General features: G+C 37.9%; 1 protein-coding gene across 2 annotated transcripts in view; it reads right to left on the reverse strand.

The window, feature by feature from the left end:
* Positions 1 to 21,441, reverse strand: part of LOC150095258 (uncharacterized) — a 512,519-nt gene that overhangs the window by 440,576 nt on the left and 50,502 nt on the right. For both annotated transcript variants that reach the window (XM_090410467.1, XM_090410466.1), the window contains exon 5: positions 9,989 to 10,140. In XM_090410467.1, the coding sequence (XP_090266593.1) occupies positions 9,989 to 10,140 (152 nt within the window). The remainder of the gene's footprint in view (positions 1 to 9,988; positions 10,141 to 21,441) is intronic.

Consider the following 21,441-nt stretch of genomic DNA (forward strand, 5'->3'; position numbering starts at 1 on the left):
ATGTATATAGTGTACCTGAGCCAGCACTAAGGACAAAAAATGGGAATGGGTCATTTAGAATAACGCATCAAGATAGGGGTGGGACAAAGGGACCTCTGCATTTCATGTATACTAATGCCAGGAGTATTAGGAACAAGAAGGAAGAATTTTTAGCCTTGATTGACTCTTCCTGGCCACAGGTTATTGGCATTAGTGAAACATGGCTGACGAAAGATGATATAGTTAGTGGGATAGAATGTGTAGGTTATAGTGTGTTTAGGAGGGGAAGAGAGAATAAAATGGGGGGAGGGGTGTTATTGATGATAGCTGATGAACTACAGCCAAGGAGAATTGAAGTATTGCAGGATAGTGAAAGGAGCTCATTTGAGGCTATTTGGTGTGAGATTGACTGGCAGAATAAAATATACAGTTGGGTGCTGCTATAGACCAGGTGATGGAATAGATGGCGGAGATAGTATGCATAAACAAATTGATGAAATGAGTGGAAGGAAGGTAATTATTATGGGGGATTTTAATTATGGTAACATTGATTGGAAGGAGGAGAGGACACATGTGAGGAAGGAAATGGATTTTATTCAATTATTAAGGGATAACTATCTGAGACAGAATGTAATTGAAAATACTAGGGGTGTGAGAGTGCTTGACCTGGTAATAGCATCTCACAATTTGATTGTAATGAATATGACCATATTGCCCACCTACTGGTGAGAGTGATCATAAGGTCTTGACCTGGAAGGTAGCTAAAGGTGTGGAATTTTTTATTAAGACAGGGTATATATGGAATTACAGTGCTGGCAAGTATGACAAGCTTAGGAGATTGCGTAGATCAGTGCCATGGCATGTACAACTGCAAGGGCTGGACTTCGATAGAGCATTGGAAGTGGTCAAGGAGCATTTACAGGAGGTTATGGCCGATTGTATACCTAGGGTCCGAATAGTAAAACAAGTAGGGGTTAAATGGATGAATAACACCATTAAGCTTGAGTTGCAAAAAAAGAAACAACTGTGGAAGGAATTTAAAGAAATGGGTGACCTGCAGGCACACGAACGGTATAAAGTGCAGGCCAGAAAGGTAACGAGTGTGGTAAAAACAGCAAAAGCCGATCATGAAAGGAAACTAGCTATGCAAGCAAAAGAGAATCCCAAACAGTTCTTTCAATATGCTGCAAGCAAGAAAAAAATGTACAGGGCAAAATGATTTTAAGGAATGACGATGGTAAGGAGGTCACTGAATCAGTCTATATAGTGGAGTTACTGAGCGCGCACTTTGCAAAAGTATATCATCCAGGTGGTGACATTGATAAAATGAAGGAGCCATTAGTTTATACGGGAATTGTGATGAATGAAGTGGAGGTGAATAGTCTATTGCAGAACCTTAATGTGAATACATCTGTGGGATTGGATTGTATACTGGCACGGGTCTTGCGTGAAGCGGCTAAGGAATTATCAGTGCCCTTAACCATGTTGTTTAATCTGAGTCTCGGGTCTGGTTTAGTCCCGAAGGCGTGGAAAGAGGGGAAAATAGTTTCACTGCATAAAGGACGATCCAAGACTATGGTTGCAAATTACCAACCGATCAGCATATCAGGAGTCGTTATCAAGGTCTTGGAGAAAGTAGTCAAGAGAAAAATACAGGAATGGATTCATGAAAATGAGATACTGTACAGGGGACAGCATGGCTTTGTAAAGGGTAGATCATGTCTGAGTAACTTGCTCAAGTGTTATAACAAGGTGACGGCTGAACTGGATAAGGGAAATGGGTTTACAGTGATACTGCTGGACCTGGAAAGGGCGTTTGACAGGATACACCACATGGAATTCTAATCCGTAAACTACAACATATGGGAATGGATATAGAGTTGGTGAGATGGATAGGTGGGTGGTTGATGGAGAGATATCAAAGAGTGTTTTTTTCAGGAGTGGAGTCCAAAAGACGGCCTGTGAGTAGTAGGGTGCCACAGGGTTCTGTTCTAGGACCACTGCTGTTTAATCTGTTCATTAACGATATAGGGAAGGATCTAAGTGGAACAGTTCATTTGTTCGCTGATGATGCAAAGTTGGGTAGGGCGATAGTGAATGCAGATGTCAAAGTCTTACAGGATGACTTAGATAGATTGGAGTTCTGGGCTAAGGAGAATGGATGTCAATTTAATGTGACAAAATGTAAGGTTATGCATTTTGGGGTGAAAAGATTAGCAGCAGTATACCACATTGGGGGAACTGTACTCCAAGAGATTGATGAAGCCAGGGACTTGGGAGTGTTGGTGGATAGGGAGATGAAGTTTAGGGGGCACATTGCGAAAGTAGCTAAATCAGCTCGTCAACTCATTTGGTTGTTGAAAAATACCTTAACGAGCAGAGACAAGCAAGTTATTGAACTTCTGTACCGAGCCTTGATAAGACCTCATCTTGACTACTGTGCCCAGATTTAGTCACCTCGGTTCCTTCTTGATGGGGAGGAGGTGGAGAAGATCCAGAAGTGAGTGACTAAGATGATAGCAGGTCTATGGAATGAACCATATGAGAACAGGTTGAAGATTTGTGGGTTGCAGAAACTGGTTGATAGGCTGAAAAGTGAAGATATGATTGAACATTCAAATTGCTAAAAGGATTCTATAAGATTAATTCAGAGGATATTTTTGAGATCAGGACTGGTGGTGGGAGAACTAGGGGACACCTATGGAAGCTGGGCAAGTGTGTGGTTAGCAGTGGTGTTAGAGCTGGGTTCTTTACTTTTAGAGTGGTAAATGAGTGGAATAAGCTGCCAGAGTCTGTTATCGGTGCTATGACAGTGAGCGAGTTCAAGGCAAGGTATGATAGATACTGTGCGAAAATCGTATAGTTGTGTGGACATGATGTTTAGGGCCTCCCTCGATGAGTCTAAGGACTCCCTGGAGTAGTCCGAAAATAATAATAATAATAATAATAATAATAATAATAGAGGGCGAGAATAGCGGGAGAAATATGAATAAAATAATGAGATTGAGATTGGGGAGTATGGAAAGGTTGAATGATTGTGACGTTTTCGGAGATGGTCTCAATTGGGAGGATGAATGGCAAATAACAGTAGCTGACTTGCAGTCAGAGATAAATGAGCTGAAAAAGCAGGTGGAATGTCTAGGGAATGAGAGGAGAAGTGTGAAAGATCAGATTAGGTGAATCGAAGAGACGAATGCAAGGCGAATCAGGAGAGAGGGAATGAGAAGAATGCAAGGGAGAACTGGAACCAGGGATGTAGAGTGTCAGGAAGGTAGGTAATTAGGGGAATACAGAGAGTAAGTGTTAAGAGGAGAGAGTGAGGGAAGAATGTGAGCAATCGAGGAACGGTGAGAGGTGTAATGTATGACGAATCAATGATCCGTGGTGTGCAAGATAGGATGCTTGAGGAGTGTTTGCCTGGAGGAACGATAGAAAGTGTGGCTATGGCAATTTAGAGGAGTGAAAGGGCGAATGAGATGATCGTGATGGTAGGAACAAATGACTTGAGAGGTAACGTAACTTGATCAGCGAGAGATATGAGATTCTTGCTTGAGGTTGTACGAAAAAAGATGCAGAGAGGAAAGATAATGTGCGTGTTGCCTAGATATGATTGTGACGAGCTGAGCAGAATAGTAGTAATATTGAATAATATAATAGCTAGAATGTGTCAGAAGAGAGGATTGGAATATGTGAATGCTTGGAGGGCGTTTGAGGACAGAAAGGAATTGTTTGCGAGAGACCGCTTGCATTTGAATGAGGAAGGACATGGGCATCTGGAGAGACTGCTGTTCTGAACGAGTTGGTTTGTCAATGCAGGGAAACTAGAATGTCCAAGGTGGATGGTAACAGGGGTGGCCTCTTGTGAAAATGAGTACTGGTGAAGGTGGACGACATCAAGTAACGCTGAGCCCAGCGGAGTTTGGGGGGGGGGGGGATAATGCTGGGTATAGAAACAGTGGCATTTTTATGCTTTATTCTAATGCCAGGAGTATCCGGAATAAGAGAGAGGAATTGGTGGCACTGATAGCACTAGCCTCCAACGATTATTGGGATCACTGAGACATGGTTGACAGAAGAGGATATAATAACAGGAATAGAAGTAGCAGGGTACAGCATTTTTCAGCAGGATAGGAAGGGAGAGTGTGGTGGTGGAGTATTGCTTATGATAAGTGACTGCAGTACTTATGTCCTCTAAGAGTGGAGGCTTTGGAAGGCAGTGACACTAATGGTTTTGAAAGCATGTGGTGTGTGGTAGAGATGAGCAAGAAGGGATAATTAGTGGGGTGTTGCTACAAACCAAGGAGCACAGAGGGTGGGGACCAGGAGATGTTTAGACAGTTGGGCTTCGAAAGTGCAAGAAGAATGGTTGTTATGGGAGATGGGAGATTTTAACTACAGCAGTATAAATTGGAGAGAGGAAGATGCATGTAGCAATAAGGGAATGGAATGTGAAGACTTCTTGAGGGACAAATGTCTTAGTGAACATGTAATTGAGGGAACAAGAGGTTTAAGAGTTTTAGATTTGGTCATAGCATCAGAAGAGTTGATAATAAATGAGATGACATCTCTTCCTCCAGTTGGAGAGTGACCGTGTGGTTTTTACTTGGAAGATGAATAGACATGCAGGAGTATCAAAGTAACGGATATGTATGTGGAATTATAACGCAGATGATTATAATAGTCTTAGACATCAACTTGAGGAAGTTTCATGGAGGGAGAAATTGTTAGGCCAGAATATCATTAGTGCTTGGGAAATTGTGAAAAAATATTTGTTAGCAGCAATAGTAAGCTGTATTCCACAAGTGAAGAAGAGTAGGCAATTTGGTTTAAAAGTGGATGACAAACAATATTAAACAGGAACTGCATGTGAAAAAGAGGAAGAGATATAAGGAGACAGATGAAGAACAGAAGCATGATGAATATAGCACACAGGCCAGGAGAGTGAATAGTATGGTGAGGAAGGCGAAACTGGAATATTAGAAGAGATTGGCCCTATCGAAAATCAGGGAATTTTTTAGCTGGGTGGCCAGTAGGAGGAGAAATGACTGTGGAAGAATGTCTTGTGGGATAAAAATGGGAATATAGTGACCGATGCAGAGGACAGAGTGAAGTTTTTCAATGAACATTTTATTTGAGTATTTCATCCTGGAGGAGTAAATTTTAATACTAGAAGGATAGGGCAGGTTCGAGGTTTAGAGGTGCACGAAGATAGCTTGTTCCAAATACTGAGTACTTTGGATGTCAGTAAAGCTGTGGGACTGGATGCTGTATCATCACTAGTTTTGAGAGAAGGTGCTAAGGAACTGACAGCTCCTTTGATCTGGCTTTTCAATGAAAATCTGGCTACGGGAAAGGGCCCAGGGAATGGAAGGGAGGTAAGATAGTGCATAAAGGCGGTAGCAGACTGGAATTGTCTAATTATAGGCTAGTTTGTGTGTCATCAGTAGTTGTTAAGATCTTGGAGAAATTAGTTAGGACCCGTATACCGCATTGGACAGATGAGGGTAATGGTATCTATGAGACCCAACATGGATTTGTGAAGCAACGCTCTTGTTTTAGTAATATGCTAGCTTTTTGCAATAAAGTTACAAGGGCAGTAGATGAGGGAAAGGCATATACTGCCATTTTCTTGGATTTAACGAAGGCATTTGACAGGGTGCCACATGATAAGCTGATATTTAAGTTGCAGCGCATGGGTTTAAATGTCAGGTTGGTCAACGGGATTCAGGATTGGCTGTTCGATAAGTATCTATGTAAGGCCCCTGTAGCCCTATTTATCATTTGAATTTCCAGTTTTTACCTGTTAAGCACCACTGATAGTTGTTCTCATCTGGACGAGAGTATTGTAGACAATAGCTGGCATCTTACGCTCTTAAACTCAAACTAGTATTGTGTTCTGAAACTAGTGTGATTTCTACCTTTGGTATTTCTGAATTGATAAATCCAAGTTTTTGGATGAAAAAGTCCTAGTTTTCCTGTGCTAAAGAGTGACCACTTAGAAAAGGGACTAAAATAGCCATAAAAATTCGCTATTTGGCAACTAGAATTGAATCTATAAAGGTTCTTTTTCTGGCTCTCAAGGCAAAAGGATACACAAGAAACTTTCTTTCTTCAATATATATACACAGATTCCATCAAAACAATGTATACACACTTTAACAGATGGACTGTGGACTGTTTTCGAAGTTGGATTGAATTACGGTAGCAATGTGTAGTATGATGTTCTCTCAAAAGATGTTGTTACTCACATGAATACTAGCATCAACATATGACCGGTAGGACAGTCAAACAAAATGGCCGAGGCAAAATTGTCGTTTGAGGAACGCAAGACCATTTTAAAGGGGTATTTAAATTTAAGAATGATGTTGAAATTCAACCACAATGGAGGCATGAGTTTGCAACACAACTTCCAACACTCCTGACAACTGCAAGTATTCGTTTGTGTTTACTGAACTCAAGAAAATCCGGGCGTTCATGGGAACAAGACAGTCAATTTACTGGGGCTCAATGTCCAGTGTGTATTGTCATCTAGGGATTTAATAGGACCATTCTTCTTTGAAGGTACTGTTACTCGTGAAGTGTACCTAAACATGCTACATACATCAATTTTACTATTCATGGATATTATGGGAATGATCAATTTCTCTTCCAAGAAGATGGCGCACCACCAAGACGTGAGAGCTTACCTTGACGAGAGTTTGCAGGGACAACGGATAGGACGAAGAGATGCAGTTGAGTTCCCCCCCCCCCCACATTCTCCTTATTTAACACCCTTGTACCTATGGGAGACTAAAGGAATGTAGTGTATCTTAGAAAACCAGCTACACTGGTGGCCCTTCGAAAAGAAATTGAAATGGCATGCACAGCAATCCCACTGGACACTTTGGCCAACGTTGCTCAATCAGTAGTTCGCCATAATAATAAGTGTCTGGACGCTAATGGTAGCCACTTTGAGCATCTCGTGTAATTGTTGAAGTCAAAGGCAACTTGTATTCATCCCCTGATGACTGCATAAATTTTGTATTATAATTTTTATACAGGTTTTTCTTTTGCTGACGTGTGTATACATTTTCTGATGGACTCTGTATATCCTAAAAAAATGCTAATACTTTATTCCCAAAGAGAGGGCCCATCTTCTTTAGCTCTAACTAACTTTGTTGTAGATTAGTGGGCAGCCAGTCTCCATCCTTGAAGCATTCATTTACTGATAGTGTTCCCAAAATAGTGAGACTACTTGTCCATTATTCTTCAAAATCGATTACGACTAAAGGAGCTGCTTACTCTTCTTTGGGAAAATAAAAGACGTTAAGGGATTGTTTCAAAAAAGATGAAGATTACCTATTCGGCTCTATCTTCGATGTTATTTACCCAATAGATGAAATTCTTCTAAGCCTTTCTTCCCACGGTTCCCGAATTATTTGACTTACGTCACGGAGAGGTAAGTATTTTCCTTACCTCTCTGTGAAACTCCTGTGAAACTCAGGTAAATCGATTTCAGAACTTATATTAAATAATATGGGTGTTAGAATTTAGTTCCCTCGAGATGGCGATAATTGTCTATGATACTATCATAGTTTTTTTTTAATCCTGATAATAGGTGAAAAACTTTCTACATATATATGTGTGTGTGTGTGTGTGTGTGTGTGTGTGTGTAGAAAGATTTAACTTTTGTATAATATACGTTAAAGATTTCAAGCGATTTTATAAACTTGGTTTTAATCCTTTTTCCCAAGTAAGCAAACAGACAAGTAAGTCAAGTTTGCACCTAAACTATGTTCAGGTGTGAGGCAACTGGTGGTAAAGGTGGAGTAAACTCTGATCACTTTCGCTTAGTATCTCCCTTATATATATATAAATTTGGTTATATATGTATAGTTTATAAAATAACCAAGTTATTTTATAAACTTGGTTATTTTAACTCCTAATCCCAAGTATGTAATCAATTAAGTTTGCGCCTGAAACAAAGTTCAAGTCTAAAGATGATACAACACCAAGTTAAAAAATTTATTACATCTATATCTCCTCCAGAGATTTTTATTAAAAATTAAAACACCTTGTTGCAACTTCTATAGGTAAAGTTGATAAGGCTCCGTATTACTATAACCTTGGTATTTAGGGTCTAGCTACTCACTCAGGAGACCTCAAAAAAGGTTGAAACCGGTCTGGGTAGTGACCCCACCCATAATGCATTGCAGTATACATCTTCTATTGAGATGTGCTTTACATTATAGAAAAATCTAAGAATAGTGATCAGAGCTTTATTCACCTTTACAATGAGTTGCCCTGGTGTTCTATCAGCTTTAGACTTGAACTTTGTTTCAGGAGCAAACTTAATTGTTTGCATACTTGGGATTAGGAGTTAAAATAACCAAGTTTATAAGATAACTTGGTTATCCTAATATATATATATATATATATATATATATATATACATATATATATATACATATCCATATATAAAATCAGCTAACACCTTTTTATTATTATTATTTTTTATTCCCGTATAGGGAGCAGGCTAAGTCGTTTTAGCCCTTTATCCCTGGTATCCCTGGTAGGTAGCAAATCATGGATAGCTGGCCAAAGGCTATCACTAATTAAGCGGCACACAATAAAGAGACGGCTAACAAGTGCGGCTATATATATATATATATATATATATATATATACTGTATATATATATATATATATATATATATATATATATATATATATATATATATATATATATATATATATATATATATATATATATATATATATATATATATATATATATATATATATATATAGTAAAAAATGTATCTGAAAATTAGGATGCGTCTTATAAACCGGTTTATCTTACGGTCAGCGTTATACATCGAACTTCCATTAATTACTGCCAGCAATTAATATAAGTAAATTCTGAAAAACAGAATCTCCGCAGAAAACCAGATGGCCAGAAACTGAAAATGAATTAAAAACTTTCATAATAGATCATGGAAGATCGGGTTGCTGCATATTTGCAAAAACGCTTATTCAACGAGCAAAATTATCGAAAAAAAAATATCATCGATTTTATAGCGTTGCCATGCTGCTTTAAATTTATGAAGAGAAATAATTTATGCATGCTTGCAAAAACGAAAGTGTCACTTAAAATAAATGGATAATACATATATTACAATTTATAATAATAATAATAATAATAATAATAATAATAATAATAATAATAATAATAATATGAAAAATCTGAAGCATAAATCGCGTCTTATACTACGAAGAATATTTTATTTTCAAAAATTCGACATACAAAATGTGATGCGTCCAAAACAACGGTGCGTCCTATAAGGCGAAAAATATGGTATATAAATTAGAATTAGAAAAAAAGCAGTCAGTGGCTCTGACAGGCACTTATCGCTCACTATCTTCTGAGTATCCTTGGAATTCATAAAACTAATTCCGGGATAAGGTGGTTAGCCTAATGCCTACAAGTATTCTCTGTCTATAAATTGAATGTGTTCAACTGGCCGTTTTGCATAGTTGCGGATGGAAAACCCGAATTTCTTGGAGGAAAAATCTCCATCCCCTTATGAGTCTGACTAACTCATTTTCAGATAAAAAGCCCTGATGGAGGTTTTTCGCATCCCAGATGGAATTCGAATCCAGTCCTTTTGAACTATGGAGGCTCAAACAAACTATTTACCAGGTACAAACATCGACCAACTGGGAACTGACTGAAACAAGACAAAACAAAACAAAAATTTCTAGTTGGTAAGTGGAATCATTCAAATGACTGATTTGCCTGCTTTGCTGGATAGAAAAATCAGTATCACCAAAGAAGCCATCATTTTACTCCTGAATGTGCCCTCTGTCAGCAGGATATTTTGAATTGAGTTGAATCTCAATGGTCTGTCTGACCAGACTAACAAATGCTGATTTCTTAACATTTTCTCTGAAAAATACACTTCGCATTTTTTCTGTGGGCATGAAAAATCTAGAAGACCAAATATCATCAAAGAAATATTTAACTTACCATTTTTCCATTGAGAAAATCTAAATAACCTTGATGCAACATAGCAGATGGTCCTAAAATGGTATCAGCATTGCGAGTAAAATTCCATTCATCAACATCAAAATTCTTGAAAAAGGAAGTGCTATGCAACATTTCAGTTGAGCAGGCTGGACCTGTAATCAAAACAAAATTGCTACAGAGTCATAATAAATATTTATTTACATTGTGTTCACTAATATGTAAAAAATTCTTTTAGGTTGCTGAATTAATTTAAAATAAGGGAACTAGCCTTTCAAATAATAATTTTAAAGTTGATTAATGAAGAAAATAACTGAAAGGTTTCAGCGCGATAGTAAAATTAATTTGGAGGAAAGATGACAAATATTCTCTATTCTTTATGAATAAAATAAATCCGTTAACACTTTTTATTTCCTTATAGGGAGTAGGCGAGGTTATTTAACCCTCTAGCTTTTTCGAGACTGAGTGGGCGATTCAAGCACAATGTTGCCAATTTAGCTTTTTTGGAGCTAGATCTACCTCCTTTTATTCCTTTCTAGCTCCAAAAATTTTAATCTAGCACCTAGTTCCAAATCTAGCTCCTTCAGAACTTGTTTCAGCTCTTTTTGGTTAAAAAAATTGTTTTAAAAGTTTTCCAGATGTTTGCATGTGATAAACAATTGTATTCTATCTATAATTTGATAAGCAGTTGTAATCATATCAAACATGTCTCCTCTCTCTCTCTCTCTCTCTCTCTCTCTCTCTCTCTCTCTCTCTCTCTCTCTCTCTATATATATATATATATATATATATATATATATTCCCGAGTTAGTCGATCTCTGGCACGGGCAAGCAGGTTTTTCCTCCCGGAAACTCGGGTTTTTCGTCCTGTAAACTCAAGAAAATCGACCGTAGAACCCACATTATTTCAGACATTAAATATATTGTGGTAGGATTAAGGGACCACGAGATGGCGGCACATTTGAGCCGTCTCTCTTCACTGCGTACCGCTTAATTAGTGATAGCCTTGGGCCATCTGTCTCTGATTGGGTACCAGTGGAGATTGAACTGCCCACTCAGTCTCCAAAAGTTAGATAGGGCTAAATGGCCTCGCCTACTCCCGTATACGGGAATAAAAAGGCGTTAGCTGATTTTATATATATATATATATATATATATATATATAGAGAGAGAGAGAGAGAGAGAGAGAGAGAGGAAGTTTTTTTAACTTGGGTACATGTATTCAAGATACCAAATACAGTAATTTTATATAAACTTGGTTTTAATCCTATTTCTCAAGTAAGCAAACAGACAAGAAAGTCAAGTTTGCGCCTGCAAATAGTGTAAATCCATGGTAGTGCCAGTCAAGGCAACTCGTGGTAAAGGTGGATAATGCTCTGATCACTTTTCTTAGTATTTTCCTCTTAATGTAAAGCATCCCCTTACGGAGATGTATGATGCTAAACATTAAAGGCAATGGTCATTACCCATACCGGTTTTGACCTTTATTGAGGTCTCCTCAGTGGGAGCCAGACCTGAAAATGCTAAGGATAAAGTAATGCAGAGCTCATATGTATTTCACCAAAACAAGTTGCCACAAGGTGCTTTGACCTTATAAATATGAAATCTCAGGATGAGAGATAGATGTAGAAAGCTTTTTAACTTTCTTAAAACCCGCTTGCCCGTGAATAAGAAAATAATCAGAATAGCCTTTCATCACCTGCAGCCAGAAAAGGAGGAACAGAGTTTCCAGACGATGAGGAAACTGTACTTCCACACGACGACTTAGAGGTGGAAGAAGCTGATGGGGAACTTCCCCACACTGACGGTCTCCTAACCATGAAGCAGCTGTCATCCTTCATACAAAAAGTGCAAGGCTCCCCTCACAAATTAACTATAACCCTTAAATACACCACAAAAATCACGGAACTAATATCTCAACTTCAGGATCTACACTCGAAATTGAAATGTAAAAAGAGCAGAGCAGAGGTAATCAGGAGCAAGCGAATCTACTACCTAATCAATGGGCTACAAGCACAATACGAGGACCAATATTAAATTCAACTTACAATCAAACTTTCATAAACATAATGTCTTTGAGCCTTTTTTCTCTCAATGCAAGAGGGTGTGCCTCTGCTTAACACATTAGATTAGTCCTTGACCAGGTACAGAAATATCATATAGACCAAATACTTCTGCAAGAAACAAATATCAACTCCTCATCCAATATGGGCAGAGTGGTTTTATGACCTACATCACTCTGCAACCCAACAACACCATGGAGCGGGGATTAGCTTAAGTATACATCATGAAACCCCTACAAACTTAAAGTGATTGAAGTATATCAGGATACGCCAAGTATGCTCACATAAAAGCACCCAATTATAATACCCTACATGTGTTCAATATATACATACCACAGCAGGATGTTCTGGCATCACAAATCTTGGACATCGTTCAAAACCATCTTTCTAGAATTGACCAAGAACACACAATAATAGCTGGAGACTTTAACTGCACTCTTGACCAAGAAAAAGAGAGACGTCAATGTACTGAATATCGTAGCTCATTAATAAACCAACTTCGAACACTGGTAAACAATAATGAACTCATTGACGTCTTTAGGCATCAACATCCAGATAAGAAGTCCTACACATGGAGGTCAGCAATCACAGCAACTAATAGGCCACTCTACCAAGCGCGACTGGACAGATACTATATTTCCAAACACACTGTTTCTCTAGTTGGAAATATCTCATACATTCCTTCCTACATCTCAGATCATTGCTTTGTTAAGCTGCAACTTTCATTCTTTGGACGCATCCAAATCAGAAAGTCTATATTAGATCTTCAACAATACCCTGCTGAAAGATCCAGAATACATAAAAAACACTCAGGCTTTAATAGCTAACCTCACTCTCTTGAAGAGGAATATAGAACCAACGAAAACATGGTGGCCCGACCTAAAATCACGAATAAAATCCTTCACGCATATCTACAGTCACCAGAAGAATCCACAGAGAAAGATTAGCATCCAGCAACTCGAAGAACAACTCCAGTATCTACCAGAAGAAAGCCCTGGTTATAATTCAGCCTTCCAAACAAAGACACAAGTATCGGCAAAAGGTGCCCTACTTAGATCGCGACATACACAAATACATTTCTCAGATGCACCCACAGAATATTTTTTCTCTTTGGAAAAAACATACCAGGCAGCAAAATGCATCTCCGCCATTAGATTTCAAGATGGCAGCATCACAGAAGATCCAAGTAAAATCACTTCTGAAATCCTACAATACTACAAGAATGCATAGAGCTCTACAGGAACATCCCTTCACGCCATTCACAAAATACTGAAAGAAACATAAAGAATCTCTGCAACAGATCGGAATCATTTAGAAAACCCAATCACTCTGGTGGAACTGAAAACTGGATGCACATCCTTGCCAAAGAATAAATCTCCCGGCCTTGATGGTCTCACAACAGAGTTTTTCCAAGTCTTCTGGAATCAACTCAGACCACTTCTCCTTAAAACACTACAAGAAGCCTACCTCAATGGGCTCCCAGAATCGGTCACGTCCTCAGTAGCACGATTGATACCAAAGAAAGGAAACCACGGATATCCGAAACTGGCGTCCAATCTCACTAATCAATACAGATTGCAAAATCATTTCCAAAGTTATTGCAAATTGATAAAGCCAACACTGCCTGGGGTTATTGGCTGACGTCAAACTTATTCTGTTCTTGGAAGATCAACACATGATAACCTCCATTTAATAAGAGATCTCATCCACATCGCAAACAGCCAAAATGAAGACCTAGCACTCGTCAGCCTTGATCAGGAGAAGTCTTTCGACAGGGTAGAGCACGAGTACTTTTATGAAGTCCTAAAAGCATTCGGCTATGGCCCTCTCATCATTGAAATAGTGTAATTGCTATACAGAGATGCACTCTTCTGTTTAAAAATTAACAACAGGTTCACCCGCACTTTGCCATATTCTCGAGGGATCAAGCAAGGATGTCCTCTTCCTTGACAATTATACACACTGGCCACAGAACCCTTCTTAAAAAGAGTACACGACACCATAATCTCCAAACGAATCAGCATAACAGAGCCACATCAAAAAAATAACCCTATCATCATATGCTGATGAATTCACAGTAATAATCCGCAATGACAAAGAAATGACAGTAACCAATGAAGCACATAAACTATATGCATAAGCCTCGGGGATCAAATTAAACTCTGCAAAAACCACTGGTTTGTGGTCAGGCAGATGGAAGGCCAGAACTGATTCACCGATTGATTGTACCTGGTCAAATGAAGGACAAACATATTTAAGTGAACACCTTGGCAACACCAAAATATATAATGCACTGAACTGGACACAGCTACACAACCGATTTAAACAAGTGCTAGGAAAATGGAACATCATTCGTTCAATGTCTTCACTTAGAGGAAGAATCCTAATAATCAAACAGATGGCTGCGAGTGTGCTATGGCATACCCTCAAAGTACTAACACCCCCTGAAGACTTTCTCCATCACATTAAAAAGACAACTAAACGTTTCCTATGGAACAATACTAACTGGACAACATACACTGAACTCTGCAAGCCACTCAGTAAGGGAGGTCAAGGACTGATTTCCCTTGAAAAAAAGATCACATTCTTCAGGATAATCCTTCTCCTAAAGGCACTTCAGTCCAATCTTGCTTATGTAACCACCTTCAATTACATCAGGAAATCATCCACCAGAGGACTTACACTTTTCACAATCCTCCCAATGGCCAGTTGTGTACCACCACATCCCAAACTATCTCATTTTTACAAAGTTGCTCTACAGCGGTGAAAAAATACAGATCTTCGTCACACACTGACTGGATCAACAGAGTCAGCTGTACTAACAGAACCACTGTTTTCGAACAGAAACATAACAAGTCTCATAACTAGCCAGCTCTTCCTTTTCCTTACATGAAAATGGGAAGGAATAAGAGTCATAGGGGACCTCCTGACCCAGACGTTAAACTGGAAAACACTCACATGCCTACAATTGAAAAACTCCAAAATTGAAAAGGAATATCAACTGATGCAAGTTGCTATTATAAAAGCCTTCCAGATATCGCTATTCCTCAGAGAATCCGTATTTCTTCTAGAAACTGCGGGGATCCTACCTTCATTCTTGCATCATCTGAAGCCTCACTTCCAATTCTTCCCTCCAACTACAAGAAAATATACCACTTCCTCATATCAGTGCCTCCAACTTCGCCCTTCGTGTATTCATCCTTAACCGTCTCATTTACTAAGCTGTACATTCCACCCAGTGATCTTACATATAAATCGAGGTGTGCCAACCCAGATTCCGACATACAGTGGAGGCTATGGCATAACATCTTGCCACCTACTACAAAGCTCCACAAATTTCAGCTAAGAGAATCGGATCAGTGTCTATTCTGCGAAGTTTCAGGCACCTTGGAACATACATATCTAACTTGTCCTGCAAACAAAGCGATGATCACCTACGTCTTGCATATTGCCTCTAGCACCTGCAACTTTGCACACAGCCAAGAAGACTACTGAAGAGAACAAACACAGGATATGCAATTTCCTCTTCATCTGCACCAAGGCCATCAATTACAGTTTCTACCTTAAGCACACAAGAAATAATCATCACCCATCCAGCACTAAATCGGAACAATCCCTCATGAACAACATGAGGGATTGTTCCGCAGGCTTTCACTGGAATTTGATTATTACAAAGATACAGGAACTGTCGCAAAATTCTAGAGGAGTGGAATTCAACTTGTAGCCTTTTCTGGATTGCCAACGACAATCCACTTCAGCTGAAAAATAACTAAAAGTGATACTGAACTGTAATATTAACTCTTGGTGAAAAGACACATCCTGTCTACAACTAATGTACTTTTTTTTCCTCATTTCTATTGTATATCAAAAAATAAAATCCTTTTTTTCTCTGTAATATACATTCTTATAATATGTAAATAGTCCTTTTTTGTTATCTATCTTCCAATGTATACTTTATCAAGTTTAATAAAAACTTTTTTAAAAAAAATACATTTCTATCTCGTGTTCTTAACGCCAACCACACCACTGTACCAATAAAATCCAAATCAGGCCTGATTGGTGTTTTATATAGCAAATTATCAAGTCCTTATCAAGTTCTTCGTATTATATTAGCAATATTGTGGGTAGCACTTACTACTTTTGAACACATTGCTGAACCAGTAGAAACTGATTCAGCAATATGTTCCTCCTAACATCGGTTTCCTATCCACCAAGATCCCTCAATCTCTTGCTTGTTCCACCTCCGGAAGCAAGGTTCTTCCTATATAATAAACTTCATTCCATCTTCTCTGAGGGAAAAAGTGCAAAATACACTTAGCAATATTAAAGTGACTTCTTCAGCACAAAGCACCAACCTATTCAAATCCCTTTGCAATAACGTCGCGTGAGAACTTCCTAACTTAGCACTTCCTAATTTTACAAGCAGCAAACAACTGAATATCTCCTCTCACACCCTAAATTATTGTGATGTATAAGTTAAACAACAGTGGTCTCAAAACATAACTGTGGTGTCTCACTCGTAACCTTAATTTTTCTTGACATTATACTTTAATATACACTTTAACACATTCATTGCCAATCACGCGATATCGCGCGATGCGAGTCCTTGCCAAACGGCCGATCACGCGTTATCGTGTGGACGTCGCAAACTAAATAAAAAAATATAAAAAATTTGCCCACCACACGAAATTCCAATTTTCAGCTTGGCAATGAAAGTGTTAACACACTTCTGTCCAATACACTTGTCAACCTATGATTCACAAGTACAGTACAGTACACACTTACTCCAAACACTGCCACTAAATGCGCGTAATAAGACTAATGTGTAGGACGAAAAACCAGAAACTAGTTTCTGAGAGAAACAGCTTTCTGCCTTCTTGGTGTGCTACGTGGATCAAAGCTGCAGCTATAATGCGTCCAGATTTCTGAGAAGAAAGGGCCACTGATGAGTTAATCAGTGTATAGATCAGTGTAAGAGTGTTTCGTTTCGTGTGGAGCAAAGGAATAGTGAAGCCGCCATTAAAGAAAGTACAGTAAGGAGATCCGAATATCCAGACAAAGCAAGAACGGCAAGCAGAAATCTTCTCATATTAATATCGGAGTAACCGTGGAGTAAGGAGAACTGATCTTTAAGAACACAGCCCATTTCCGTGAAGTGTTACAAGAACTGTCTGCATTTTGGACATTTGTCTATATCTAAGGAAAAGGCATCTTAGGCTTGAGCGGAGTAGGAGACCGAGGCTACGAACTGTTTGTGTCTAAAGGATAATAATGTTATACTGTTAAAACAAATTGAAATACTATCTAAAATTCTGGGGAAGGATTAAGTCTAAAATATGAGAAAGAGCATTGCCTCAAGAAGTCTATGTCAGAGTTACAGAATTGACTTGTATATATATGCAATTTGCATGTGTAGTAGAAAATAGGTAATTTAGTATATGTTGTCAGAGTCTGAGGATAGTTATATATAGAAGTGAAAGATTTGTGTTAGTATAAAGGATTACAGTGTAGAAATTTTGGATGTGTTAAATTAAGAAAAGGAGGGGACCCAGACCCTATTTTAACTAAAGGTTTAACTAACATGTATCTTTATGTTTTGTGCTAAAATAAACGTATTTCTTTATGTGTAAATCAAATGAGTTTGTCATGCTTTCTGTGGATTGAATTACCGCTTGGAAAATTACGAACCGTGTATAAAAGGGGAACCCACTAGCAAATATAAGAAACGGGACCACGACTGCATACTTCTTGATCCCTGCAATTTCTTTCTAAGTGATCTTGGATAGCATATCAGGATTCACTTGCCGGCTGGCGCAGTCATTAAATAATACAAATTTTGTCGGCAAACGAATTAACTGATAAATAAGTAAAATACTAAAATTAAATAATAACAGATAGAGATAGTTTAAGCATTAAGCCATAAACACATAAGACACAAGGACGAAGATATAACACTAGATTAGCTTTACTATTTTTATGCTAGATGTCATGACGTGTAACTTTTTGTTGCATGGCAGGAGAGTGTTTAAGTTCACAATAGAAGAAAATTTAATATTGATGGAAATTTGTATTTCATTTTATTATTTCATTTAGATAAATATGGCATTACTGGTATAATATCTTTTGGATATTATACAAATAATGGGTTCTCGATCAGCAATATATCTTATCCATCCATGCCAACCCCGTGTTTCCTGAAAGCGGAGTCTGGTTCGCAAGAAATGAAGTACCATCTCATAAGAATAGGCTTCTTAGTAGATGCAAATACCAACTAGTCCAGTATGGTTAATGTCTTTCAATACCATCGAAACACCTCGACTTGCATACTAGAAGCCTCAAAAAGCAGTTACTATGTTCACTCTTTCCTTATATGTTTCTTAGGCGTAGCGGCCTGTCACTTTCGTATTATTATTATTATTATTATAGAGGGCGCTGTGTAGGCATACGAACGGGAGCGAGGTGATATTGCTACCCCCGTTTTTATAGTTTTAAAGTGGTTCCAACTCCTGTTTTTAATTTGAAAGTGTTCCCAAGTAACTCTACCAGTCACGCCGAAGACAGTGATATAAAATTCACTGAAATCCGCTAAGAAGAAACAAAAATTTGAAGTGTTGAAAAGTGAACAGAGATGACCGTGGTCAACAACGAGCGAAGACCAAAGGACGTCGCATCTTTACAATCACACCACAATTGTTCAAGGGAAGAAAGGTGAGTCATGAAGTGTATCAAATGCCTGGAGGATTTATCGTGCGACGGAAATCAAATAACCTGTACGAAATGCAGTAGGATTCTACACTTAAAATGTGCTGGCGTTTCAGAAACAACTTGGCCACGTAAAACCAATGCAACACACGAGGAATGGAAGTGTGTAATCTGCAGGAAGAACAATGAAACGCACCTACGACGCAGCCGATTATACCAGAGGCAAAATAAGATGATGAACTGAGCAGACAAAAAAAAAATGCGGGTCAGTCCTATAATTTCAACTCTTTAAATATACTAATAGAAAACGGTCTAGAGACTATAAAAGCCAGCTTAGTAAATCTTGTGCAAGAACTCTTCGACAAACAGAACGAACAAATAACAAAAAAAATCTAGCGAATATGAAGATTTCGTCAAACAATAATTTAGCAGTGATAGAAGTGTTGCAAACGGTAAAAGACATTAAAATCAGAATTAACGCACTAAATGACAGGCAACATAATTTGATGAAAGAAACAACCGAATTCCGTCAAGAACTTCATTCTCTAAAACTACGGTACAATACAATACGAACGTTTAAATCAGCAACACCATAAAGATCTTATCATAAACGGTCTTCCTGAAACTTCACCTACAGAAAACTTCAGAGACGTAGTTTTAAAATTAGGCCATGCAATTGACATTCCCCTACAGCTTAACGACATTCAGACTGTAAATCGGATTCCTAGGAAGAGTAAAAAACAAGACTTGCCACGACCTGCACCAGTCATAATTCGTGTTATACAAGCAAGTCCACAAAAGACAATCTCAAAAGCCAGCAGACACAAAAAACCAGTTGCCAAGGATTTGAACGCATTGCAAGACAACACACCAATTTTCCTATCCCCAATATTAAACACCATTCAACCAGAATCTATTGTACCAAGGGAAAACAGAAAAAAATTACCAATATTTGTGGATCAGAGATGCCAAGATATTCGTGAGGAAGTCACAAACTTCAAAACCGATGCAGATTAAAAGCTCAAAAGACATAGAAAGGCTGCCACAGTGAAAAAAAAAAGTCTTCTAATTAGTTCAAAAAGAAGACTGCAATAAAAATGAATGTGAATCCCAAGACAGATGCAATAACACCAGAACATACTGGCAATTTCACTTTGATCAGACCTTTCAGATCATTCATTTGACCTTCCAAACATCAGCCTACTTCCAACACAGCAATGAAATCAATTTTAAAAAAAACCATATATATTCAACTGGTGTCATCCTCAGATAAGCTCATTAAAACGCATCGAGGATAAAGCTGAGACATTACATCTCAACTGAGATCAACAGAAAGAGAAAAAAAAAAGAAAAAGAAAAAAAAGATTTATTTATTACATTGAAGTGATTTATTACATTAATGTTTTTAACTGCTGTAGTTACAGCAGTTAAAAACATTAAAAAACAAAAATTGTAAAATATAACTTAGTGAATCTTATCCAATTGCGAACTATGAATTACCATCCATAGTAACTATTATTAACGCATTTTAGAATACAAAAAAAAGGAAAAATTTGTATGAAATTCACTGTAAAAAATATGTAAATGCTGGGTAAGATGATAAATAAAATGTTAATGTTAATATATATATATATATATATACACTATTATTATTATTTAATTGTGTAGTGAATTCTGTGTTGTATTACTGAAGTGTAATACTGTAGTGTATACAATGTATATGTATAAATATTTAGCTAGATAAACGTATATATTCATATTTATAAAAAATAAAATAAAATAATGTACTCTGCATTTTGTACTGAATCTTTGTACTGTACCGAAAATATGATGATTTATATGTAAATATTTCGTATGATAATAAACCTTGTCATTGTAAATTATAAAAATAAAAATAAAAATTATTACGTGACAGACACCTCCAGGGAGTCCAGACTCATTGAAGGAGGGTATCTACTCTACAAATCTCTGTCTCCACCACTCACTCAGTCTACGAAATTCGACGACCGCAAATACACCAACACCATCTACCGCCCACCACCACCATTTTCACAGACAATCACAAACATCCACGCCCACGGTGGGATTGGAACCCGCCGGCTTTTGGCTGGAGAGCGGATATGCTAACCACTCTGCCAACCAGGCTGACAATTATTATTATTTGAAACCGCGATTGCCTCGAGGATAAGGTGGCTAGCCCTATACAGCCCTGTAGATGTGTGTGTTCACTAGGCAGTTTTGCCTGTGAAACAAAAAACCAGACTTTCTGGATAAAAAAAAAAAACCCTACATCCATATGAGACCGGCTAACTCACCTTTAATCGAAAGAGAAACGATTCCTCACATCTTGGACGGGAATCGAATCCAAATCTTTTGGTCCAAAAGGCTTTGTCTATACTAACTGAGCTATGGAGGCTCATGTTCACTCTTTAGAGTGTCTAATTTCTTCCCTACATAACACTTCATACATGTATGCTTTTCATGGATTTGCCACATTGTTAATTTTTTTTATTAATCTTTAGCAGGAACTCATCCATTTTAAGATGGATCAAAATTAAGATGGCTATGCAGGCTGCTTCTAGTAGAGTAGTACACGATTTTTTTTTTTTTTCAGCCGAATCCAAGAAGGCTGTGATGCCAGTGTATTATGTGTGTTCTAATGGCCCGCTTTGAGGGATGAAAAACCCTACT

Source organism: Typopeltis vanoorti, chromosome 20, assembly GCF_054136105.1.
Source record: "Typopeltis vanoorti isolate ZY-2024b chromosome 20, IOZ_Tvanoo_1.0, whole genome shotgun sequence".
NCBI lineage: Eukaryota > Metazoa > Arthropoda > Arachnida > Uropygi > Thelyphonidae > Typopeltis > Typopeltis vanoorti.